Source organism: Lissotriton vulgaris, chromosome 6 (assembly GCF_964263255.1).
Source record: "Lissotriton vulgaris chromosome 6, aLisVul1.2, whole genome shotgun sequence".
NCBI classification, from domain to species: domain Eukaryota; kingdom Metazoa; phylum Chordata; class Amphibia; order Caudata; family Salamandridae; genus Lissotriton; species Lissotriton vulgaris.
Genome location: NC_141694.1, coordinates 358,407,770 through 358,434,746, shown reverse-complemented (window position 1 = coordinate 358,434,746; position 26,977 = coordinate 358,407,770). Strand labels below are relative to the sequence as shown.

Here is a 26,977-nt window from a genome sequence, read left to right as displayed (position 1 = left end):
CTTGACGCAGCAAAGGGACTTGTTCCCCTGTGGGGCCCAATGGCAAACAGCCGTGCTATCCGACACCTGACCCAGGCAGTGGAAACAACGATCAACATCACGGCTGGCATCCTCGCCAACAACACTGCGGAGCTTCAGGCGGTCCGCCTTGTGACCCTTCAAAATCGTCTTGTCCTAGACGTGGTCCTAGCCGACCGAGGAGGAGCATGCCGCATCATCGGATCCAGCTGTTGCACCTACGTGCCAGACAACTCGCCTTCAGTCTACAAAGCCATTGAACACCTCCACAGACTTTCCTCAGAGGTTCACCAAGAACAGGAAGGATGGTCGCTTGGGAGTTGGTTTTGGGACGCTTTGAAGAACTGGGGTTGGAAGTTGCTTTCCTTCGTGCTGATACCTGTTGTGATATTATGTGGGTGTTGCTTAGGTATTCAATGTCTGCCACCTTTGTGCGGCCTTGTTTCTAACTGTATGTGCCCAAAGACTTTGGACTTCCGAAATGAGCACATGAGCCCCCTCTATGAAGTAGAAATACGTGGCCTTATGGGGATAAATCCAAAATGACAAGTTGGCGAGACATGTTAAAAGGGAGGACTGTGGAATTTTAGTTTGCGAGCTAAGCATCATCTGCGCCAGCTTGTCATCCACGTACGACATACACAGCAGCCATTTTAGGTATCATGGTCTCCCTGTCCACGATCGATCGCCAGCACGCCCCTCTGACCCAGCAAGCATCCTCCGCGCACCCTGGCTCCCCCTCCCTCCCCCTCATGAGCATAACCCTTCTGCATAACCCTGTCCTTGGGAGTCACACCAGCGCCTGACCAGCGCCTCCTCTCTTCCTATGAATGCCCCTCTGTTGATAAAACTTCCCTCAGCTCGATTGTCCACGCGGCATGAATACCACTTCTTTGATGACCCCTTCCCCCGTGTCCAGCTGTCCACACAGGTCTGAGGCCATCGCCTAAGCCGGCAGATATCATTTACTGCCCCTTATTGTACGAGGTCGCTCTCCTTCAAAGGACCCTCTATTGATCCCGGCCTCCCCACCCCCTGTGATACGATCAGGCGCACACATCCTAAGACTCGACGGAACACTCAGCTGCGTGATGACCCCCTCCTCTTATCAGCAGGTTGAGGACCTCTATTGTGGAGGTATATGGGGGTGGGATTGACACGAGGATTACGGGGATGTCTTTTTCTTTATGTCACAATGTTCCGATTGTAATAAAGAAAGGTCACATGCCATAAACCAGTGTATAAGAGGCCAGGCCTCCGAGAGGCTGTTAGAGCACCTCGAGACGATACCTTGTTGTCTGATCTGATGTGTTCTGCTCCGTCGGAATAAAACTTCTGTTTCCTGCCTTCTGGTCTCCGGCGCCTGCCTCATTACTTGGTAAACTTGAATGGTACAAGGGCGGTTAGCGCCGGGCAAATCTTGAGAAAGGTCCTAGCCCTACCTTTTTCTACAGCCCAGCTATGGAAAAGTTGGGAAAATTATATCGAAGACCTGGAGGAGGAAGACTTGCAAGATGCATTAGCCTCTCTGAAAGAATTGGCAATCTCCTCCCGGTTTAAGTTAATACAACTCACGATCCTACGCAAACTTTATCTCTCATGTTATACGCTAGATAAAATGGGGTATAGGGTAGATCCCAACTGCAGGAGGCAGTGCAATCAGGAGGGAACATTTATTCACATAATCTGGGAGTGTGAACACATCAAAAGATATTGGGTAAAAGTTCTTCACTGTATGGCAGAGGTACTAGGGCCAAGAATGGAGCTTTTTATAAAATGGTGCCTCCTCAATGTCTGGGCACCAACAGATCTGCTAAGCAAGGAAAAGACCTGGTTGACGCTGGAAATGGTAGAAGCTAAGCGAAATATAGCAAAATCATGGGGTGCCCCTGATGCGTCAACAATAAGTGGTTGGAAAAAGACATTGACTGGTGTATGCTAAGATTAAAGCCTGTTTATGAATCTAGGGGTTGCCTGAGGACATGGGAACAAATGTGGGGCAAGTGGAACGTATATAGAGGATATATCTGTGCGGCTTCCCGGACTAGCTCTTCACCCGAAGTGAGTGAGTTATAGATAAGCACAGGATAGAGTAGGAATGAACAGCAAGATAATATATGATATGGTCCAAATAATGCCTATTGAATATGTATACGATTGTTTTGCTCATCTAACAAATATACTCTTCTAATGTGATTTATTTTGTTATCAATAAAAAAAGAATAAAAAAAAAAAGAAAGACCTCTCTGTCCTAATAATTAGTGTCTGGTGGACCGAGATTGGGTGGCATTGTATGAGGTTATGAGAGTAATATATATATATGATGAGGAACTATAGTTACAGTCAAATAATGTTTCCATATATTTATTATGAATTTGTTAATTGTCCTCTGGGCCTTTGCCCACTCGCTTCCCGAAACAGATTTTAGAAAAGCCTTCTGGAGCACACTGTATTGTTAATTATCGCATTTGTCGTTATCACCTTTTTAGAACGAGGAATATTTCGTGCTTATAGTGGGAGAGAAGAATTTCGTGGGGCAGCAGAGGTTCCTGAAGATAAACGAATGAAAGTTGAACTACCTATTGATCAGGTACATTTAAAAAGCACCGTCTGAAATTGTAATCAGAAGCTATATCTCAAGATATGCATAACTGAAATTAGCTGTTTTAAACTGCAGCATTAAAGTGCATGAGCTTCTTAAATACCTTTTCTAACATAAATGTATTGTGGTAGAACCAACACATGAAACGAAGGGTGTGTTATTTTCCACCAGGCAGTTCATGTTGGCTTACTTGTCTGATCTGTCCGCACACTTTCAAAATGATGGCTGATTGAAATGTTGGTTTAAGCGTGCCCACTTCTATATCTTTCAGTTTTAGCACCTATTTTGTTTCATTGATCAATAAAGGGTTTCTTAGCTAAAATGAGTGTTGCTGTTTACCATATTTTTTATGCTTTTCCCAGAGAGTGCCCATTGAAAGCTGATACAAAGCACCATTTTAGTAGACTACTTTTCTTTTTTTAATATATTTTTATTAAGCAACTCCGAGTTAAGTACAAACAGTAAAAAGAGTGTTTCAATGTTTTACATAAATCCATTATGAGATAAATATACATACAAATAAATACTTTGCCACAGAGGTTTTTAAAAGCACTAAAACTGCATAATATTAAATTGAAATTTCATATCGATTGAACAACCTAAGAGCAATTAATCATTCCATATTCCTTATACCATCATTCCAGGCAATAATAGGCGACCACATTTGAATTCCATGTTGTCTAGCCTTTTCCCCCTTGCTAAATAGATTGCTATTTCCTGATTAAAAATCCCCAGAAAGCGTGTTAACCAGATTTGAAAATGAAAGTGGGTCGGCATCTTTCCAACGAGCTCCCAGGATTATTCTATATACAACTGTACCTAGAAACAGGCAAGTTTCTTGTTCTTTACTGTGCCCTAAGGTGTTATCATATCCCAGTAGATACAGGGTAGACAACACAGCCACTTTATGCCCAAATATCTCCTCCCAGAATTCAGATATCTTTAGTTTGAAGGATGTTAGCTTCATACATTCAATAAACATATAAAACAAATGAGCGGGACCTATACCACACCTAGGACATTTGTTGTTTGTTTTTTTACTCCATGTGAATAGTTTTGCAGGTGTATAATATAAATTATATATGGTCTTATATAATTGGGCCTTGAGGTTAGATGCTACAAATAGCCTAGAGGTGAGGAGTAACACCTTATCAATATCAACATTCAGATTATTCAATTTATTTGCCCAAGCAGTTTCTGTTGTCTCCAGATCATCCTTCTGTTGATCCATTATTACCCCGTAAAGTGTGCCTATCCTGGTAGATCATTTACCGATATAATCGAGCATGGGGATATTAGACAGTGAGATACTTGGAAGTTTTGAGTTAAGAATGGTATTCACCTAGATAAACTTAAAAAGATCAGAGGTTGGAATTCTGAAATTATTTTGAAGGTTAGAAAACCTAGCATCTGGGTCAGCAACGAGAAAATCGCCCACTGAAATTACCCCCAAGTTTTCCCACCTCTTAGCGATATCGTCATTCACTTGCCTGGATAATAGAAAAGAGTGCCATAACAGTGTATACTTACTAATCTTTGGGATAGTCAGATGTTTAGAGACTTTCTTCCATATTTTCCAGGCACTGTTTATGACTTTGAACTTGACCTTCTTATAGTAAGAAGGTTCTATCTGTCTTAACAGGAGCCCCTTTGCATTGATATTATGTTTCCAAGAGACCCATATTCATGGGACGAGAGAGAGTTGTTAAAAATGCCTGGTTATAACCTATTATAGAATATATAACACAAATTGCCAGAACCACAAAATCTCTACAAGCTTATTAGGAGGGAAAAGATCAGTTTATTGTGATCCCCCTCGACATCCTACTTAGTTTCAATGTTTATTATCTTTTTCAAGTTATGACAAGCTCTATGACAGAAAACAACAATACATTAAATATTTACACACCTATATATACTTTGTACATGAAAAACAGATTCTTTACACAGTACAAAAATAAAATTTCTTACATCAAACATTACAAAAAACTAGGAATACATCACAAACAACATTGGAACAAACATTACAATCAAAAAATGAGGAAAATAAGAAAAACCAATCAAGGTGGAATTATAAGCCGGTCCTAGTATCGTAGAGATTACATTTTATTCCACCCTATGAAAGTTCCGACGCGTTTCGAGATCAGGCACAGTGTCGCTGATCTCTCATCAGGGCTGTTTTATTCTTTGTATCTGTAAGATGCAAAGAAAATATTTTACTCATCACTCTCAAAACCGAACTTCTTTTAAGGCAATTGGCTGAGAAAGAAAATTGCTACATACCAAACTTGGTTGTAAGTAGAGCAGGGCATTAAGGCGTAAAGGATTTCAAACCAAATATTTTTAAACGTGGCCAGGCAGGACAACCTACAAGAAATTTTAAGAATTTTTTTTGCACTGGTGAATCTAACCAGCTCGTGGTTTCAATACTGAGGCGTCACCCAGTGCTACATAAAGCATACCTTGCTATTGCCGACTGCCGCCAACCGGCGTTTTTATATATAATCCACCACCATGAAGGTAGGCTCCTAAAACAATAGTGACAAATGTTTTAGTGGTGGGCTGTTGATTGCAATATTCGCATAGTACATGCATTATTAAAATACCAGGAAAGGCAGGAATCATTTCGCCCACCTTAATGATGTATTTCTATTCCCTTTTTAATTTTTAGAAATGTGCTCTCAATTTGCCGTCCTGTGTTAGCGAAAAAACCAAAAAGCGAGTGTAAGGGCTTGTAGCCAAAAGTATGACCATTCAAACAGATTATAAGCGTGAAATAGACAGGAAACATGTCCTGGCATTTACCTGCTCGAAAATAACAGCACGCCGCTGGTGTGATCAAAGTTTTCTCACAAGAGATGGCCGCCCAAGCACTTCCTGTATTTAAAGTCCACCTCCAAAAAAGGTATGATGGGACTTGTAGTGTCCTCATAATTGCGCTACGAGAAAATTATGTATAGTATGGGAAGCGCATGTAAAATCAGGGCGCGCCTGTTACGTGGTGTCATTGTCAATAAATGGAGACAGAAAATCTATTTTTTAACTATTTTGGTTACGCGCTAGGTTTAAACTAAAAAAACTTCAAAACTTTATTGGCAACTCGTATCTGAACACTAATGTTAAAACGGGCCATTTCATTTACATTTGATAAATGCTGATTTAAATAGCATTTATTCCACAAGTACGGCGAGCCCATTGAGGGTCATTATTGTGATCGTGTATTGCATGCACCCTTAAAAAAATAAACTTTAGTAACAGAGCATTTGGGGAGTCTGTAGGTGACGCTGCACCCATTATTAAGATTGCATATATCTACCTGCCAGGCAGTGGCCACGCTTACTCTTTATGCACAAAATGTGTTAGTGAAAAGAGGACGTAAGGCTACAGATTAAGTCCAGGGATGTCTGACAGATGCCAGTTCGCTATGCTGTATGTCTATGCCAGTTATATATGGGCTATCTCAGACAAGCTATTAAGGCCTGTTTGAGTGCTATTGTATTTTAAAATGAGATAAGCCTCTTTCTGCAGTAAGGCATGCTCAATATTGTGGCATTTTGTCATTGAATTCACAGTGAATAACACCGACCATTTAAATTCATGTTCATTATGGCCTTTAACACAGAAGTGCTCAACCAGCGGAGCGGTCATTTTTTTCTCTTTATGCGTGATCGATGCTGGCAGATTCTTTGGTTGACTTGTTGGTTAGTCTTGCCTATGTAGATTAATGGGCGCGGACAAAGTATTCCGTAAACAACATTTTTCGTTTTGCAATTGGAGAAGTCTGTATGTCTCCACTTCGTTCCCTGATGGACAAATTCATTGCCCTCAATTGTGGTAGAACAAGCAACACAATTGCCACACCTGTGATGACCTTCCACGGGCTTTAGGTTCCATTGTGCCAAAAGGTCACTTTTAGGTTTTGGAATGGTAATGTCAGCTCTAATCGAAGATGGGCTTGGGAAATGGACAATTCAAACCTTCTAATAGATGCCAATTCTTTAGAAAAGATTGGCGCAACTTGTGGGTGTCGGGACAGAACGTTGTGACGCACACCATTTTGTTCATCGGAGGGCGTTGCTTAAGCTGCAGCAAGCCTTCTTTCGGCGTGTATCTAGCACGTTTGAATGAGTGCTTAAGGAACTTCTTAGGGTAGCCCCTGTCCTGCATGTCATGACAAAAAGATCTCGCATGTCTTTCATAATAAGCCACATCCGAACAATTACGCCTGATTCTGAGCAATTGCCCATAGGGCAGATTGGCCTTTAAATTGCGTGGATGGCAGTTCTGTGGTGCAGGATGATGTTCCCATCAGTCTCCTTTTTATAGAGCGATGTTACCAATCATCCTTCCTCACATCTCACTTCAACATCCAAAAACGTCATGCAACTAGTGCTGTTTTCTATTGAGAATTTGATGTCCCTGTGTCTTGCATTGAGCCATCCATGGAAAGACATCAGCTCCGCCTGACTCCCCTGCCACAGGAGCCAGACGTCGCCAATGTATCTATACCACTGTAAAATTCGATCTCTGAATGGGTTGTTAGCTTCCACGAACTTCTGTTCGTATTGTGCCATGAAGAGAACCGCCATTTCTGGGGCATAAGGACACCCCATGGCAGTCCCCTTCACTTGAATGTAATACCATTAAAGGTGAAATAGTTTTTCTTAAGTGCTATTTCCGCCAATTCTAAGATAAAGACAGTGGGGACACAATGTGGTCTTTCTCTCTGGTCAAGGTAAATCTCCATCACTTGTAGGGCCTCTTCTTGAGGGATTTGAGTATATAGCAACGTGACGTCCTTCAACGTTTACCAAAAAATCAGTTGTGTCTCGCAAATATGACTTTATCTGACTCAAAAAAGGTTTTAAGAAAAAGTCCACATACTGTGCTATCGGCTCTAGACATGAGTCGCACCCCGGAACTATGGGGCGGCCAGGGGGCTCTTGCATGCTCTTGTGGATCTTCGGAACAAGATAAAGGACCGGAGTCCTAGGACTGTTCTTAAAAAGGTAATCATGTTCCTTGTTTTCCAAGAAGCCATTCTCTTTGCCATAATCTAAAACTTTGGCAATTTGTCCCTGAATGTCTTTAGTTGGATCCTCCGATAATGGGCGATACCAAGTGGTGTTCTTTACTTGTTCTCACCTTCTGCCAGGCACATAGGGCGGGGCCAGATGACTACTGCCCCGCCCTTATCTGCTTGTTTGATGACGATAGATGGGTCATCTTTGAGCAAACCGATTGTCTCTCGTTGCTTCTTACTCATGTTCTGGTGGGTGAAGCTCTTACTTTTCTCCATCTTATTGATAGAGGAAAGCAGTACCTGCTTAAATGCCAGCACCTGTTTAGGGATGTTGGTATAATGGACAACTTTGGACTTGTTTCTAAGACCTGTTGTTTCCATACGAAGGCCAACAAAGACGTTGAACTAGGCTACGAAGGCTTCTTCAAATGGATTACCCAGGCGTTAGATGCTCTTATACCAGCCAACTGGACCAGGGCACGCTCCCAGGAGTGAAGTCCTTGGTACAATGAAGAACTTGCCTCCCTTAGAAAAAACTGTAAAATTGCCGAACCCAAATGGAGAAAGGCCTATGACCCCATGCTGAAGTCACAATATGTCCAGCTGCAAAAAAACTACCTTAGAACTATCTGCAGAACTCGAGCCTCTTACTATGCTAGGGAGATTAGTTCTAGCCAATGTCCCTCTAAAACAATTTTCAAAATATTAAAGGAGCTAAGTATAAAAAAACAGCAGAGGAACTAAATACTCCCCCGACACACTGTGAAAACCTGGCATCCTTCTTTATCGATAAGATTCAGAAGATATATAATGCCTTCCCAGCCCGGCCATGTCTCAAAGCCTTAGCCACCAGGGCTACCCACAAACTCACTGAGATTCGTCCATTGAACCAAGAGGAGTTCCTCAAACTCTGTGACAAGATTAAAACAGGTTCACCTGCAGACCCCATAAAACCTGAACTTTTCAGAGCAAAGGACTGGACTATTCTCAGTCCTCTCCAAGACATTATAAATCTATCCTTTTCCACTGCCATTATACCCACCAGATGTAAGCAAGCCTGGGTATCCCCATCATTAAAAAACCCACATTAGACCCCTCTTTACCCAAGAATTTCAGACCCATCTCGCTGCTCCCCTGGCCAGCCAAAGTAGCTGAATCCCATGTCAACACCATTCTGACCAAATTCCTTATATCTAATTCCATCTTAGATATTTCCCAACATGGCTTCCGTGCAGGACATAGCACCGAGACGGCACTCCTGAGTGTCACAGAACATCTCCGGTCCATTCTGGACTCTGGTAAGACGGCAGTACTGATACTTTTAGATCTCAGTGCTGCCTTTGACATGGTGTCTCACAACGTGTTGCTATTCCGGCTGGAGGAAGTAGGAGTATCGGGACAAGCCCTAAACTGGTTTAAGGCATTTCTATCAGACAGGTCATTTCGGGTTTCCACTCCCCCGTTCCTGTCGAAAGAACGCCCTAACAGTCGGGGAGTACCGCAGGGGTCTGCACTCAGTCCAACCCTATTCAATGTTTAGGTTCAACCACTGGCTGAAATGGCCAAGAGATGGGGGTTGTTGTTAGTATCATGCGCTGACGACAGCCAGGTAGTGGTAACATTGAGTAAGGATGATGGACTGAGTGCACAGAATTTTAAACAAGGCCTTACCGATGTTACAAACTGGATGACCATAAACTTTTTACAGCTTAATGCTGGCAAAAACCGAGGTCTTACTGGTGGGAAAAGAAACGGCAGCCAGGGATGACAGATGGTGGCCCGAGGCACTTGGTAACTTGCCGGAGCCTAAAAACCAGGTGAAAAATCTGGCAGTCTGGATAGACTCTGCCCTCAACTTTACCCACCAGACAAAAAAGGTGGCGGCAACGTGCTATGGTATCCTTCGGAACCTTAAGCCTATACTAAAGTTTTTCGACCCCCAGACACGTCAGCTAGTAGTCCAGTCAGCTATCCTCTCACGACTGGACTACGCAAACTCTCTACTTGTAGGAGCGAACCAGGACGAAAAATCCAGACTTCAACGAGTCCAAAATGCAGCAGCTAGAGCACTGTCAGGCCTCCCTCGTTGCAAATCTGTGAGTAGCACGCTCATTAAACTTCACTGGCTCCCGGTGGAGAAGAGGATCCATTCTAAAACCTTGTGCCCCGCATTCAAGGTCTTGAAAACTACCTCGACACCTACGCTGAGCCGTCTATTAACAGCATACTCACCCCGTCGAGCCCTCCGCTTGGAGGGCCAAAACTTGGCAGTCGACCCTCGTTTCAAGCTGGCCCGAATGGGGGGTCGCTCCTTCTGGCACCTCACGGACAGGCTTTGGAATGCTCTACCTTCTTAAATCTTCGGACTCAACGACTTGCTGTCATTTAGAAAGGCCATAAAAACCCACCTTTTCTGCAAAAAAAATTTTTTAGGTGTGTAATCCATGATCTCCTTCCGCTGTTGCTTACTCCCCTTTTTTCTGCAAGATCGAAAAAGATATTCAGTCCTTTAGGGATAACACCATCAACGATAAGAACAACAGGTACGAAAGTGACGTAAAGTTATTCAAAATTGAGCAGGTATATCCTTTTCTACGTGAGGATTACTACTCGCAGTCTGACTCTCGCCAAACCTTTTCGATCTTATCCAAAAGCGACTTAGCATCTGTGACCACCTGGCTGGTCTCTATAGCCTTAGTTAGTTCCTCTATTTCTTCTGCCTCTTTATTACACAGTCTTTGTGCCGTTTCGAATGTATGAACCATCAAATCACGGCTACACTTGGTGTTAATATAACTGAAGCCCTTACGATACTCTAGATCTTCTGTGAAAATAACTGGGACGTTCTTGACATGAAGGCCCCAATGGATTGTGATAACCCTTGAGGTGCCACAGTAGGAAGTTCCCGTGCAGTTCAGTTCTGACGTGCTTCTTACGCAATCGAATTAACTTGTCCATTTCATTCTGCTGTTTAGCACCAGTGCTTAGCGACACTGCGGAAAAAGGAGATGAAGCTATTAAGTTTTGAATGTGGGTCTCACTAAAGGACAATGTGTCCTTTTCTGCCATTCTAAGGAGAGACTAGCAGTCCCTCCGTTCAAATGTATGTGTGGTATTTACAGGACTCCTTGAAGTCCTGTATTCCCTCGCGAGTAGCAACCCGCCCTAGATTCTAAGAACAAAAGGGGATAGGTCTATAAGCACGTGGTTGTGGCTAGACCCTTTATAGAATATATAACACAAATTGCCCGAACCACAAAATCTCTACAAGCTTATTAGGAGGGAAAAGATCAATTTATTTTGATCCCCCTCGACATCCTAGTTAGCGTCAATGCTTATTATCTTTTTCAAGTTATGACAAGCTCTATGACAGAAAACAACAATACCTTAAATATTTACACACCTATATATACTTTGTACATACATGATTCTTTACACAGTACAAAAAGAAAATGGACGAGGAAGATTCCCATTTTTATAACAGCCACTGAAGCGTTCGCTTGCTTTCTCCCAATTTTAATAGCTTTTATATAATGTGAACTTTGTAACTTTCTTTTAAAGATATCTGTGTTATATCTAAATAAAGATTATTATTATTATTATTATAACAAGTCAATCAAAGGATCAGCCAGCATCGATCACGCATAAAGAAAAAAATAATGACCGCTCCGCTGGTTGAGCACTTCTGTGATAAAGGCCATAATGAACATGAATTTAAATAGTCGTTGTTATTCACTGTGAATTCAATGACAAAATGCCACAATATTAAGCTTGCCTTACTGCAGAAAGAGGCTTATCTCATTTTGAAATACAATAGCACTCAAACAGGCCTTAATAGCTTGTCTGAGATAGCCCATATATAACTGGCATAGACATACAGCATAGCTGATTGGCATCTGTCAGACATCCCTAGACTTAATCTGTAGACTTACGTCCTCTTTTCACTAACACATTTTGTGCATAAAGAGTAAGCGTGGCCACTGCCTGGCAGGTAGATATATGCAATCTTAATAATGGGTGCAGCGTCACCTACAGACTCCCCACATGCTCTGTTACTAAAGTTTATTTTTTTAAGGGTGCATGCAATACACAATCACAATAATGACCCTCAATGTGCTCGCCGTACTTGTGGAATAAATGCTATTTAAATCATCATTTATCAAATTTAATTGAAATGGCCCGTTTTGACATTAATGTTCAGATACGGAGTTGCCAATAAAGTTTTGACTTTTTTTAGTTTAAACCCAGCGTGTAACCAAAATATTTAAAAAATAGATTTTCTGTCTCCATTCATTGACAATGACACCACGTAACAGGCGCACCCTGATTTTACATGCGCTTCCCATACTAAACATAATTTTCTCATAGCGCAATTATGATGACACTACAAGTCCCATCATGCCTTTTTTGGAGGTGGGTTTTAAATACAGGAAGTGCTTGGGCGGCCATCTCTTGTGAGAAAACTTTGATCACACCAGCAGCGTGCTGTTATTTTCGAGCAGGTAAATGCCAGTACATGTTTCCTGTCTACTTCACACTTATAATCTGTTTGAATGGTCATACTTTTGGCTACAAGCGCTTACACTCGCTTTTGGGTTTTTTCGCTAACACAGGACGGCAAATTGACAGCACATTTCCAAAAATTAAAAAGGGAATAGAAATACATCATTAAGGTAGGCAAAATGATTCCTCCCTTTCCTGGTATTTTAATAATGCATGTACTATGTGAATATTGCAATCAACAGCCCTACCACTAAAACATTTGCACTATTGTTTTGGAGCCTTCCTTCATGGTGGTGGATTATATATAAGAACGCCGGTTGGTGGCAGTCGACAATAGCAAGGTATGCTTTATGTAGCACTGGGTGACGCCTCAGTATTGAAACCACGAGCTGGTTAGATTCACCAATGCAAAAAAAAATCTTAAAATTTCTTGTAGGTTGTCCTGCCTGGCCACGTTTAGAAATATTTAGTTTGAAATCCTTTACTCCTTAATGCCCTGCTGTACTTACAACCAAGTTTGGTATGTAGCAATTTTCTTTCACAGCCCATTGCCTTAAAAGAAGTTCGGTTTTGAGAGTGATGAGTAAAATATTTTCTTTGCATCTTACAGATACAAAGAATAAAACAGCCCTGATGAGTGATCAGCTACACTGTGCCTGATCTCGAAACGCGTCGGCACTTTTTATAGGGTGGAATTAAATGTCATCTCTACGATACTAGGACCGGCCGGTCCAGTATTGATTTGTTTAGGAGCCATTCATTTGCTTATAATTCCCCCTTGATTGGTTTTTCCTATTTTTCTCATTTTTTGATTGTAATGTTTGTTCTAATGTTGTTTGTGATGTATTCTTAGTTTTTTGTAATGTTTGATGCAAGAAATGTTCTTTTTGTACTGTGTAAAGAATTTGTTTTTCATGTATGTACAAAATATATATGGGTGTGTTAATATTTAATGTATTGTTGTTTTCTGTCATAGAGCTTGTCATAACTTGAAAAAGATGATAAAAATTGACAATAAGTAGGATGTCGAGGGGGATCACAATAAATTGATCTTTTCCCTCCTAATAAACTTTTTTGTGGCTCGGGCAATTTGTGTTATATATTCTATAAAGGATCTAGCCCCCATCTTGTGTTTATGGACCTATCCCCTTTTGTTCTTAGATGGTTATAACCTATTGCCAGCTACAATGCAGACATCCAAAACCTGTGGGGTAGCTATTCTAGCCAGGGGCTCTTTGGGACAGGCTAAACATAAGTTTGTTGATACTCTTGGTAGATGGGCTGTTGTTGAATTGGAACTGGGTATTACAATCTGCTCAGTATATGCTTCCAATCATGATGATCCACATATATTCGAAGATCTAGAGTTAGAACTAGCATCCTGGCCTAAGGCACTGATACTATGTGGGGATTTTAATGTCTCTCTAAGGCCTGTGGGTATGAGTCAAAACCAAGATACGTTTACTTACACGGGAAGAAAACCAAAAGTGTTCAGAGCCATCTCTCAACTTAAGGAGAGCTTAGATCTAGTTGACATATGGGATTCTAGGCATCAATTCGATCCAGGCTATACGTATTTCTCATATCCCCATAAAAAATATATCCGGATTGATTATATCTAGACAGTAAGAGCCCACGCTGGGGATGTAGAAATATATAAATGTCCTAAAACAATTTCGGACCATAATATGCTAGTCCTTGTCATCAAATTAGTCAATCTTAATAGGCCCGCTCTATTTGGTCATTCGATAGGAAACTCCTAGCAAAAAGAGAATATATTGAATACATAAAGATCTGTACACGAGGGTTCTTTGATTGCAATCGGTATAGTTCATCGAGGGGCATGGGATGGGACTGTTTTAAAGCCGCCCTCAGGGGAGAGATTATTAGTTTTGTGGTTAAACAAATGAAAGAATTAGAAAAAACTAATCATCAACAGATGCAAGATCTGGCCAAAGCTGAGGAGGTACACACAGGGGTCATAATGAGAGGTGGAGATGGGGGAACCTCATTACGCAAAACGTTAATTCTCAAAACTGCGCTCAATAATTTTAATCAGAAGGCAGCAGAGACCTTTCAAACAAGTCGTAATAAAATATACGAAGATGGGGAAGGAGTGGGAAAACAACTAGCTTTACTTACTCGTCAAAAACAGTCACTCAATAAAATTGTTAATATTAAGGCAGGTGGTAGGATATACACGACACCAGGTGATATTCTGGAGGTTTTTAGAGGATACTACCAAAATCTATATCGAAATGAGTATATTTAGAGAAGTGTGGCTCACTGGTTAGAGGAGGCAGACCTGGAAGCAGAGGTCAGCCCGGGACCAGGGTTCAATTCCCGGCTCGGCGGGGTCTTGAGTCCTAAAATGTCCATGGACTCGACAATTCTCGCTCCGGTGCCTACTCGATTCACGGGTTCACACTCTGGGCAATAGCTTGCTTAATCTCCACAACGGCCCCTCGCGGCGGGATGCCTGGCTTTCACCTTGCGGATACCCTGCCGGGGTTATCTCACAGGAGAATACCAGGATGGGTTCCCTAAGCAAGCGCTTAGAACCACTCAGTGATTTGCGCTATATAAATTCCTGTACATTTACATTTACATTTACATATTTCTGATCAGGCCCAAATTAACCACTTGGACGCTAAGGCTTGCTAGGCTCATATAATGAGATTTCCATTGAAATGAATGGGCAGTGCATGACAAGTTACCCTTGTCATTAGCATCCAAGTGGTTAAAGAAGCTCTGCGGCTATGGCTAATTGAGTGCGGCTCAAATAAAATCCTTGACGAGATTATTAGAGATGATCTAGAAAAAGATATTACGCTAACAGAGGTACAATTGGCCCTGTCCGACCTTGCCTCAGGCAAAGCTGCTTGCCCTGATAAGATCCCTTTAGAGCTGTACAAAATTTTGGGAGAAGATATCATACCATATGTATTAGATCTATTTGTAGGGATCCAGGTGAACGGTATTACACCGGAATCCTGGAAGGAAACCAATATAATTATATTCCCCCAAAAAAATTAAGCCCCCAGAACTGCCTACCTCTTACCTCACTATTTCTTTAATAAACTCAGATTCGAAACTCTATGCAAAGATCTTGGCCAATCGGCTTAGGAGGGTCATAGAGCATCTGGTCTCCCCTTGGCAGAACGGCTTTATTCCCCATAAAGGCACCACGGACCACACCCGTAGGGTTATATCACTGTTTGATATGATGGCTGCAACGGGAAGCCGGATGTCTATGATCCTCCTCGATGCCGAGAAGGCTTTCGATCGAGTTTCATGGAAATATCTCTGGGCGGTACTTGAACTCAATAATTTTGGACCTTGCTTTGTTAAATCCATCCAGGCAATGTACCAGGAACCAAAAGCTAAGGTACAAGTAATGGGCTTAGAATCTAGAACATTTAACATCTTAAGGGGTACAAGGCAGGGTTGTCCTTGTTCCCTGATCTTGTTTGCTCTATATATAAATCCCTTGATTCTGAAGTTACTCTCAAGCGATATAAGCGATATAATAAGACCCATTACTATCAGCACTTATGAAACTAAGATACTCGCTGACGACGCTGATGACGTGGCGGTAGTAACACCTAACCCCTCTGAGGCAATTGAAAATATAGAATGTATTACGCAGTTCTTCGGGGCCTTTTCTGAATATTCTCTTAATCGGGATAAAACCGTAGTCATTTGCACCAATAATATTGATTTTGATGATTCTAGAAAGGCAGCTAGTGCCCTATATCTTGGGGTATCCATATCTTCTGGGGTGGAAAATATTAACAAACTTAACTATGAGCCCCTATTGAAAGCCGTAAAGAAAGATCTTATGAGGGTTAGCAGTCTTCACCTCTCAATTATCAGTAGAGGAAATTTTGTAAAAAATGAATATCCTCCCTAGGATATCATATCTATTTTGTGCAATTCCAATGATAGTGGAGGATAAGATGATAAAGGCCTTTGAATCACAAATTTCTAAATTTATCTGGAGTTATGGCAAGGTAAGGAGATCCATGAAATATCTTTCTCTACCACAGGACAGAGGTGGTCTGGTGTTCCCTAACATAATGTTTTATTTATGGGCCACTCTCCTCCAAGGAATGATTCCCTTACTGAATGCGAATCCACTGTGTATCAATGCAGTACAAAATAGGATTCCCTCGATATATGAGTTAGCAGTAGGTGATAAAGGTAGACTACTTTTAAATGAGAATTCTTTTTCTAAATAGAAGGTTAGAAATTGGGTCTATAGTTGGCAGAGATATGCACCCTGTCCAAGTAGGGATCACCACTCTAGTCATGGTAAGCTAGATTTAAACTTAAAGATAATCTGTGCTCTCACCCTGGTAGCTTGTCACAGAGCAGTCAGGCTTATCTAAAGAGGCAATATGTAAAGTATTTGTGCAATACACACACAGAGTAACACAATGAAAACACCACAAAAAGACTCCAAACAGGGTTACAAAAATAGACAATGTTATGAGTTAATTAAGACCAAACCGACAAAACTCCAACAAGTAGAAGTTGGGTTATTAATTTTTAAATATTAAATCAAAATGTAATGCATAGAAGCAATTAGCGCTTATGGTTTACGTTGGACTGGGGAAAATCCAAAGTTCAGGATGAATACAATTGAGGGGAGGCTTGCTACAGGACTCATGCACGTCCTGTTGAAAAAGTACCTTGGATGGAGGAAGGGTCTATGTCGATGACTCCCTGCACTAGTTCCCTTTCGCGCAGACGATGAAGGCCTCATCGACCAACCCTTTTTACAATGCAGGTGATGTCTCATCGTCGAGCTGTGCAGTCTGACATAACGTTGTCGTTGATCAACTCCTTTGTCAGCGTCGAAGGGCAATGCATCAGTTACAATCAGTGCAAACTCATCACTGTATCAATTTTGATGGATATGCACAGCAGAAACTAACTTTCATAGGCCCAGGACTTGATCGGCACCACTTGGCAGAGCAGGGCTCGCAGATTGCAGAGTCCAGGTGCTGTTGCAGGTTTGAAGGAAGTCTTTGATGACTGTTAGAAATGGGGGTCTCTAGTTGGCCGAGGTAGATACCTTTGTCCAAATAGGGATCTTGCTTCTAGGCAGGGTAAGGGGGATACACTCCTACAATAACCCCTGCTCACCCCCTTGTTTAGTTTGAACCAGCAAACAGGCTTATCTCAAAGGCAGTGTGTAAAGCATTTATGGACACATACAGTTATACAGTGAAAACACTACAAATGGACACCACACTAGTTCAGAAAAATAAGTAATCTTTATTCAAACCAACACAAGACCAAACGACAAAAATCCACAATACAGTATTAAAAATAAGCCTTTCAAATGGTATAAATAGTTCAATTCATGTAAATGCGACACGTTTCTCACTAAGTACCTTGGATGCGTCGCGCAAACAAACAAAACAGGCTGCGGGGAAGATGATGCTTCGGTTCCTAACACTCAGGGAAGGTGATGCATCGGTTCCTTGTCCAGGGGAGGTGATGCGTTGGTTTCTTACTGCAGCACAGGGGAGTTGAGGCATCTGTTCCTTACCGGAGAGGAGTTGATGTGTCGATTTCTTACTGTGTGGGGAGTTGATGCGTCTGTTTCTTACTGCGGTCCCCAACAATGCAACAGACTTGATGCCTCAATGCATGTGACGATCCGGGGCGATGCATGGTTTCTATTCGCCGCACAGCAGGACTTTTTTCGCGCTCAGTGCGGTGATCTCAGACTTCGGGGTCATTGCACTTGATGCATCATTTGGCGATTTCTTGAGCCGCAGCATGCGCTGCAATGGTTTTTTCAATGAAGTGTTGGAAACATGTACGGATGCGTCATGCATCTTCAATTTTTTTTTTAAAACACAGTTTTATTGATTTTTCCATAAGTAACCATAAATTCCATTACAATTATCAATCATTCCTTCCCTGTCCGTTCAATAGTCCTCGAAAATCAATATATAATTACATTATTTCGATTCATATTGCCTTTTGTTCCGCAAGATATAACCTTAATATGCAACTTCTTATTTGGGCTCTTCATTGTAACGGTTCGCATCGAGGTTACATGCTCCTTTCTTAATTAAGCAACTAACTAACTAACTTTCCCATCCCTTCCCTCCCCCGACCCCGTCACCGGTGTGTCCTCCTATCATTCCTTCCTATCAATAAAGTGTGTGTTGATTTCCAGCTAGATTGTACATTCCGGGGTACAGTCCATCCCATTCTTTTTCATTCCGCTTCCTCTGCACCTAATTGGTTTACCAGTGCCTGAACCAGCTCCTCCCATGCTTTCGCCGCTTCTAGCGCTTTTTCATTATTCTGCCGTCATGCCTGCCGCAGGGCAACAGCCCCCTCAGTACCAGCCCATTTGAGTAATTCAGCCTTACACCTCCTGACACTAGGTACCGCTCCTCTTGCCTTCCAATGCATCGTACTTTCCCTTTTTGCCAGCACTAAGCCCATATCTATAAACATACTAGTTGTCTTCGTTTTGGGGGTGGGAGGGAACCATTGGAGCATGCAGACAGCCATATCAAATTCCAAGTTGCACTCTGTAATCAAATTCAGTAGATCTCCCACCTCCGTCCAATAGCTCCCCAGACTCCCACAACTCCACAACATATGTTCCAAGTCTGCTCCCACAACTGCGCATCTAGGCCACATCGCGATAATAGTGCTATAAAAGTCTATAATCTTACCATGAGTCAAGTACGCTCTGTGTATTATGAAGAAGTGCATCAGTTGGAACCGCGCATTTCTGGTCCCCTTCCAGGCCCTATGCAGTATATGCCCCTATGTGGCCTCCGTTATGATCTTCCCTATACTCCCCTCCCATTTCAAGCGCAGCATATCTTGTGGGGCCAACCCTTCATTCAGCATTCTGGAATATAAACATGTAACTGCCTTAAATTTACCACTCGCCATCACCACATACTGACATGCCATTGTTGTTTTAGGTTCCATCAATCCCTCCTTCCAATGCTTTTGCATCGCTCGCACCAGGGCTGCATGTACCAGAAAGCCTCCCCTAGGGAGTTCGAACCTTTCCTGCAACACCCGATACGTCAAGAGCACTCCATCCTCATACAAATCCCCAAGGACTTGAATCCCTGCCTGTTCCCAGTCCCATAGCGATGTCCAGTTTCCTCCCTGCGGCAGCGCGGTGAGCATCCCCAATGGTATTTCCGGTGCATCGGGGTGCTGCACCCCGCCTTCTTTTGACTTCTGTTCCAACACTGCCGCAGCGTCCTCTCTTCCAAGGTGAGATCACCGAGTTCTATGCGCTGTTGCATTACTATGAAGGACTGGTCATGTCCACTACCTCTTGCCGACTCAGGCCCCCTAAACTCCACTGCCACCGCTTGTGTAAGGATTTGTAGTTGCGCCGCTAAGTGGTACAACTCCATATCAAGAACCGCCAACCCACTGTCCGCTCTCGGCCTCATCAAAGTTGGGAGGGCCACTCTGCGCCTCCCCGATCCCCAATTGAACCCCACATTCATGGATTTCAAGTTTGCAAACACTGAACATGCACCCATATAGGCAGAGTTCTGAAAAAATATAACAGCTGAGGCAGTGCCACCATTTTCAGTAAGGCAATCCTCCCTGACAGCGGCAGTGTGCTCCAGAAGGTCATGCTTCCCCTCAGGGCTCTCACACACCTTCCGATGTTCCCCTCTAGGATGTTATTATGTCCCTGATAAATATGGACTCCGAGGTATGCTAGGGGAGACGGCTCCCATCGTACTGTTAGTGGCAACTCAGGCGCCACCATCCCCGGGAGCACAGGAAATAAACATGTCTTAGACCAGTTAACTCGCAGACCCGACACCAATAACATCTGTGCTGCCGCGGTCAGTGCCTCACCCGTGTTCGCCATAAACAACAGCAAATCGTCTGCATACAACGATAAACATTGCTGTGCCCCCCTGAAAACCAGTCCCTTGTACCACCGTCCCAATCGAGCCTGCACTGCCAACGGTTCTATTGCCAAAGCAAACAACAGTGGGGAGAGTGAGCAACCCTGTCGTTTCCCGCCGGCTACCTCATATTGGGGAGAAATCATCTGCCCAACCCGCCCTCTAGCTTTCGCTGATGTATACATTACTGTTGTCCATCTCACAAATCCCTCACCCAACCCAAATTTCCCCATGGTTTTATACAAATATTTGCATTCTAGGCTATCAAATGCTTTTTTTATATCTACGGAGAGTACTACCGCCAGGGGCGTGCTTCCAGATGCTTCTCCCTAGACTCTCAGTAGTCTCCTGACAATGGTGGTAGTGTTCCGGGTAGGGATAAACCCAGCCTGATCCTCGTGCACCAGACTAGTAATATGCTGCGCAAGCCGCGATGCCAACACCCGGCTAAGAATTTTATAGTCCGTGGTCAGCATTGACAGTGGGCGGTTCACCGTCCTTGTCCGTATTATCACCTACCGGCATTGTAAACGGTACTATGAGGGCCTCACGCATCGTTCCCGGCAGCTGACCCAATTCCCTTGCCTCCTAGTAGACCTCCAATAGTCTTGGCGCCAGTATATCGATATATTGCAAATAAAATTCAACCGTCAATCCATCTACCCCCGGGGTCATATTCCGTGCCATCTGTTTAATGGCACATCTGATTTCTTCATGCGTAATACTCCAGCCCAAATGCTGCGCTTGTTCTTTTTCTAATTGCGAAAGCATCAAGTCCTGCAAGTATACCTCTATATTAGACTCGTGTGCAGTTAGTTTTCCCCTTTAAAGCCTCTCATAGTACTTCCGGAACTCATGCAGAATTCCCTTCTGGGTATAAACCATGTCCCCCCCCCCCTGTCTCCAATGCTAGGATTGGTGAGCCCCACGGCGTCGGATTCGCTAACCAAGCTAACAATGTCCCCGACTTATCGCCCTCTGTGTGTGTCTTCTCAACATACTTCTTATAGTCAAAGCAACGCAACCTCTCTACTTCCGCGGCCATCCCTCCTTGCCTTCCATTACTTTCTTCTACAGTTCTGGATGCTCTGGCCTCGCCTGTTCCGCCAACCTGAACTGATCCTCTGCCTTTTCCACATCCTGCAGCAATGTTTTGCGTACTTCAGTATATTTGTTAATACAGAGCCCACGGGCTACCACTTTAAAGGCGTCCCACTCCACCGCTCTGGTAGAAGCAGTACCTGCATTCTCAGAGAAATAATATGCTATCCCCTCTCCCACCTCTCTGCGGAACACTGGGTCCTCTAGTGTCTCTGGGTGCAATTGTCACGTCGGGATGTCCACCTTTTCCTTTGTCCAGTTCAAAGTAAACAGCAATGGGTTGTGGTCGGACAGAGTTCTAGTAAGATACTCGGAATTAACCACGGAAGCTGCAACTTGTGAGGAACACAATATCGAATCCAGCTGCACATGTCACGCATCTTCAATGTTGTGTCGATTTTCCAGCACCCAGCGAAAAACAGTTCTCAAGAAGTCCAAAACAGCAGGCATCTCTTGCAGATCAGAAAGCCTAGCAAGGAAGTTCAGGGGAGCTGCTGGTGAAGTCTTTGTGTCACTGAGACTTCAGAGCAGGAGGCAAGCTCAGTTTCAATCCCTTGGTGATCTTCCTCAAGATGACAAAGCAAACAGCAAAGTCCTTTTCTCCTTTCCTTGGCAGCAAGTAGCCACTGTAGGCCAGCCCCACACAACAAACATGACAGGGTTAGTATTCCTCCTCAGCTTCTACGGCTTTTCTCCTTGGCAAAGAATTCTTTTGATTTCCTAGAAGTCATCTAAAAGTCTGGGCCCCTCTTTTTACATACAAAAATCATTTGTTCTCTGAAAGCAGAGAGTGTCTGTACCCAGCCAAAACCCGTTCGGTCCTCATTAGTGCAGCTTCCTGGCAGGGGGTGGAGACAGCATTGTTGAAGGCAGACCAGGCCCATTCAGGTGAAGGGATATCTCTCCCCTAATCTAAATGCAGCCCAGGTCTATTGAACCCAGCCCTCACTCATCAGACTTCTGAAGCCGCTGCCTCTCTCCAGCGTCTGTCATCCAAAAGCCAGACATGCAATACACAAACCTAGCAGAGGCACACTGGATGGTTAGGAAAGAAAATACCTACTTTCTAAAAGTGGTATTTTCAAACACAGAATGAAAAGGACACTCTCACTAAAAGATGCACTTTAACATTTTGAGTTCAGGCATACTAAACTTTAATTTTCTAACTTGTTCCCAGGGTCAGTTATGTTTATACAATGTTTTAAACAAACTCCCCATTCTGTCGAATGGGAACAGGTAGCTTTGCAATATTGAAAAACGAAATTGGCAGTAATTTATTATCAGGACATGCCACACACATCAGGGCATGCCCTACCTTTCACATACGATGCACCCTGCCCACAGAGGTACCTTGGGCCTACCTTAGAGGCGACTAACATGTTGGAAAGGGAAGGTTTAGGGACTGGCAAGTGTGTGCACATGCTAAGTTGACCTGGCAGTCCCAGACTGCACACAGGCTCTACAATGGCAGGCCAGAGTTACATTTTACAGGCTGCTTCTGTGGGTGGCAGGATCAGTGCTGCATCCCACTAGCAGCATTTGATTTACAGGCTCTGGGCACACACAGCACAATATACTAGGGTCTGACAAGTACATCAGATATGCCAATCATGGAATCCCTAATCCATAACAACAATTTACAAAGAGAGCACTTGCACTTTGGCAATGAACAGCAGTGGCAAAGTGCCCAAAGCATCCAGACAAGCAAAACTGAGTCCAACACACAGCAAAAACACAGGAGTCACCAGCAAAAAATAGAAGGGAGACACACGCCAATAGTGCCAGGTCTAACACGTATCCCCTCCAGCTGAAATACGGGGAGAACTACCCTACCTCCTGGGAGTTCTCATCACTAAGGCGGAAAAATCATGACAGACCATCAGTGTTGGCGTGTTCTGTACCTGGGCGGTGTTCCACCGTAAAGTCCATACCCTGTAGGGAAATGGACCACCTCAACAGCTTTGGAATCTCACCCTTCATCTACATCAACCATCTGAATGGCCTGGGGTCTGTCTGAACCCGGTAGTGAGTCCCAAACTGGTATGGTCTCAGCTTCTTCAGTGCCCAGACCACAGCAAATGCCTCACACTCAATAGCTTTCCATCTCTGTTCCCATGGAAGTAACCTCCTACTGATGAAGACTACAGGTTGATCTAGGCCCTCTTCATTCATCTGTGACAAAACAGCCTCCACACCATGCTCTAAAGCGTCTGTTTGAACTCTGTACTCTTTGGAGAAGTTGGGTGCCAGGAGCACGGGCGCCGTGCACATGGCAACTTTCAGGGCTTCAAAAGCTTTCTGACAGGTGTCAATCCAAATCACTTTCTTGGGCTGCTTCCTGGAAGTCAGCTCTGTCAAGGGTGCAACAATGTTGCCATACCCCTTGACAAACCTCTTGTAGTATCCTGTGAGTCCTAAAAAGGCCCTCACCTCTGTCTGGGTTTTGGGGGGTTCTCAAGCCAGGATGGTTTCAATCTTGGGTTGTAGTGGCGCCACCTGGCCGCTCCCAACTTGGTGTCCCAAGTACACCACAGAACCATGCCCGATCTGGCAATTACTCACCTTGATCGTGAGGCCTGCCTTCCACAGCGCCAACAACACTTCCCAGAGGTGGCGCAGATGTTCCTTCCAAGTGACACTGAACACTGCGATGTCATCCAGGTAGGCGGCCCTGAACTCATCCAGTCCAACCAACACATTGTTGACCAACCTCTGAAAGGTGGCAGGGGCATTTTTCATCCCAAAGGGCATAACACGGAACTGGAAATGCCCATCTGGTGTGGAGAATGCTAACCTCTCCTTTGCCCCATCAGTCAAGGCGATCTCCCAATACCAAAACGTCAAGTCAAAAGTGCTGGGGTACCGTGCAGCCCCTAACCAATCAATGAGCTCATCCAATCTGGGGATGGGGTGCGTGTCGGTCTTTGAGACCGAATTGAGCCCTCCGTAGTCCACACAGAACCATAGTTTGGGTGTGGCACCCTGCGCAGCAGCCTTTGGGACCAAGACCACTGGGCAGGACCAAGGACTGCAGGGGGACTCAATCACCCCCAGTGCAAGCATCTTTGAGACCTCCTCTTTGATGCAAGCCCTTACCCGGTCAGTTACCCTGTAAGACTTGTGCTTCACAGGTACGCTGTCTCCTGTATCCACATCATGGACACACCAATCTGTGATACTAGGAACCAAGGAGAACAGGTCAGAAAACTGTCCCAGCAACTGGCGGCAGTCATTCTGTTGCTCATGGGTCAGGGTGGAAGAGAGGTTAACACCATCCACTGACCCATTTTGATCTGTGGCCAACAGGAGGTCAGGAAGAGGCTCAGCCTCCTCTTCCATCCCAGCATCTGTCGCCAAGAGCATGCCCACTTAAGACCTCTCTAAGTGGGGCTTAAGGTGGTTAACATGCAGGACCCTCAAGGGGTTCCTGGGATACCGCAAGTCCACCAAGTAGGTAACTGGACTCTCTGCCTCCACAACCTCAAAGGGACCAGTCCACTTATCCTGGAGCGCACAGGGATCCACTGGGGCCATGACTCACACTTTCTGACCAGGTTGAAGCTCTATCAGAGTGGCATTCTGGTCGTACCACTGCTTCATCTCCTCCTGGCTGGCTTCCAGATTCGCCTCAGCGAGTTACCTGAAACGCCTTGTCTGGTTCCTGAAGGCCAGCATGTAGCTATATACATCCTGGGGAGGTTTCCTGGGAGATTGCTTGCAGCCTTCCTTGCCCAGACTCAGAGGTCCTCTGACCGGGTGCCCATAGAGAAGCTCAAAAGGGCTGAACCCTAGAGATTTCTGTGACACCTCCCGGTATGCAAACAACAGGCTTGGTAAGAGGACGTCCCACTTACGCCTCATGGGTTCCTCAAGACCATAATCATGCCCTTTAGGGTTCGGTTGAACCTTTCAACCAACCCCATTTTCTTGGGGGTGGTAAGGAGTGGTAAACTTGTAAGTTACCCCACACTCTTGCCACAGGGACTTCATATACTTGGAAAGGAAGTTGGTGCCCCGGTCAGACACTACCTCTCGAGGGAATCCTACTTGTGAGAAAATTCCCATCAGTGCTCATCCCACCACGGGGGCTGTCACTGTCCTCAGAGGTATGGCTTCCAGGTACCGGGTTGCATGGTCCACCAAGACCAGGATGAACCTGTTGCCCATGGCTGTCTTGGGGTCCAGTGGCCCCACAATGTCAATCCCCACCGCTCAAAGGGGGTACTGACCACAGGGAATGGCTGGAGACCCCAATGGTGCCAAATCTAACAATGACCCTGAGACTTCAAAACAGGGGACAAGGCAGCAAGCCCTAAGAGACACTCTGAGTTCAAGTGAGATGGGTCCTTTCCTTGTCCTCGCAGAGCAGCACAGCAATGCAGAAAAGCAGTTGTTCCAGAACACCAGTCAAGCAGAATGGCAGTCCTTGTAGCACAGCAGCCTTTCCTCTAGGCAGAGTTCTTCACAGGTCCGGTAGTATACTGTCTTGATGGGGGTCAGAGCCCAAGTGCGTATACCCTGTTGAGCCTTTGAAGTGAAGGTGACTTCAAAGAAGGGTCTATGCAGTGTACATAGGTCCTTTTTTCCAAACCCTGGCTCCAGATTATCAGTTGGGGGTATTCAGCCCTTTGTTTGGGAAACAGAACCCTGCCTATTCAGGTGTAAGTGTCAGCTCCCCCCTCTTCCTACCCAGTAAGAGTTATCAGAATGCAGATGAATGCAGATGACTTCTCTGCCACACCTACTCTTCTTGTATTTGCGGCTGTCTAGAAAGAATGCACAAAGTATAGCTGTCACACACCACAGATGTGTATTAAAGACAGGCAGCAGACACACAGAGAAGTAAGAGCAGAGAAATCCCCACTTTCTTAAACTTGGCATTTCTAAAAAAAAAGTCAAGTTAAATCCAACTTTACCATTGAAGAGGATTTATCATTACCATGCCAAAGCTATAAAGCATGATGCAACTACTGCTTTCTGATCCGGAATACAGCCCTAAAGGTTATTAGGAATTCCCTATGTTAACGTACAGTTCATAGTAATGAAAAACAAATTTAGGGGTTTTTCATTATCAAGGCATGCCCAAAAAAAAAAAAAAAATATATATATATATATATATATATATATATATATATATATATATATATATATATATATATACATATATATATATATATATATATATATATATATATATATATATATATATATATTCACTGAAAAAACCATAGGTTTTACACACGTTATAGTTAGGAAGTAGCATTTACAAAACCTATGAAATTCACTGAAAAAAACATAGGCTTGACACATGTTATAGTTAACTGGACATTTTACTCATATAAAACCAATGAAATTCCCCCGTTATAGTTACTTCAGCTAACTATAACTCGCGCGCCCGCAATGCACTGCTCATGATGTCACACATTACATCACTCATGACATCATCTATTAAATTGGTTAGTTTTGAAAATTACATATATTTTATATATGTAGATCTGAAAGTTGGTTGAACAAAAATTTAGTATATAAGTGTATAAATGGTTGCTTTTTTGGTGAAAAATAGATTCTATAACTGACTGATTAAATATATCTTAATGAACACATGGGTTACTGAGTAATATTTAAATATATACATATCTGTGTCAGTCTATCAGTTTCTATTTTAGTGGCTGAATGTGTTGATGAGTAGCTATATCACTGATACATTATATCTATATAGGTTATTGTTTCTTTATTATTACCAAGAGTGTCTCAGTGTCTAAGTGTTAATATGCTACATTAGGAGATTTTACATATTGC

The 26,977-nt window shown here is 43.6% G+C and overlaps 1 protein-coding gene across 1 annotated transcript in view; it reads left to right on the top strand.

Annotated features, from left to right (window-relative positions):
- DCDC2C (doublecortin domain containing 2C) overlaps positions 1-8,138 on the top strand; it is a 903,210-nt gene extending 895,072 nt beyond the window's left edge. The window contains 2 exon segments of the mRNA XM_086925637.1: positions 2,508-2,608; positions 7,713-8,138. Coding sequence (XP_086781763.1) covers positions 2,508-2,608; positions 7,713-8,138 — 527 coding nt within the window.
- The last annotated feature ends 18,839 nt before the right edge of the window (positions 8,139-26,977 follow it).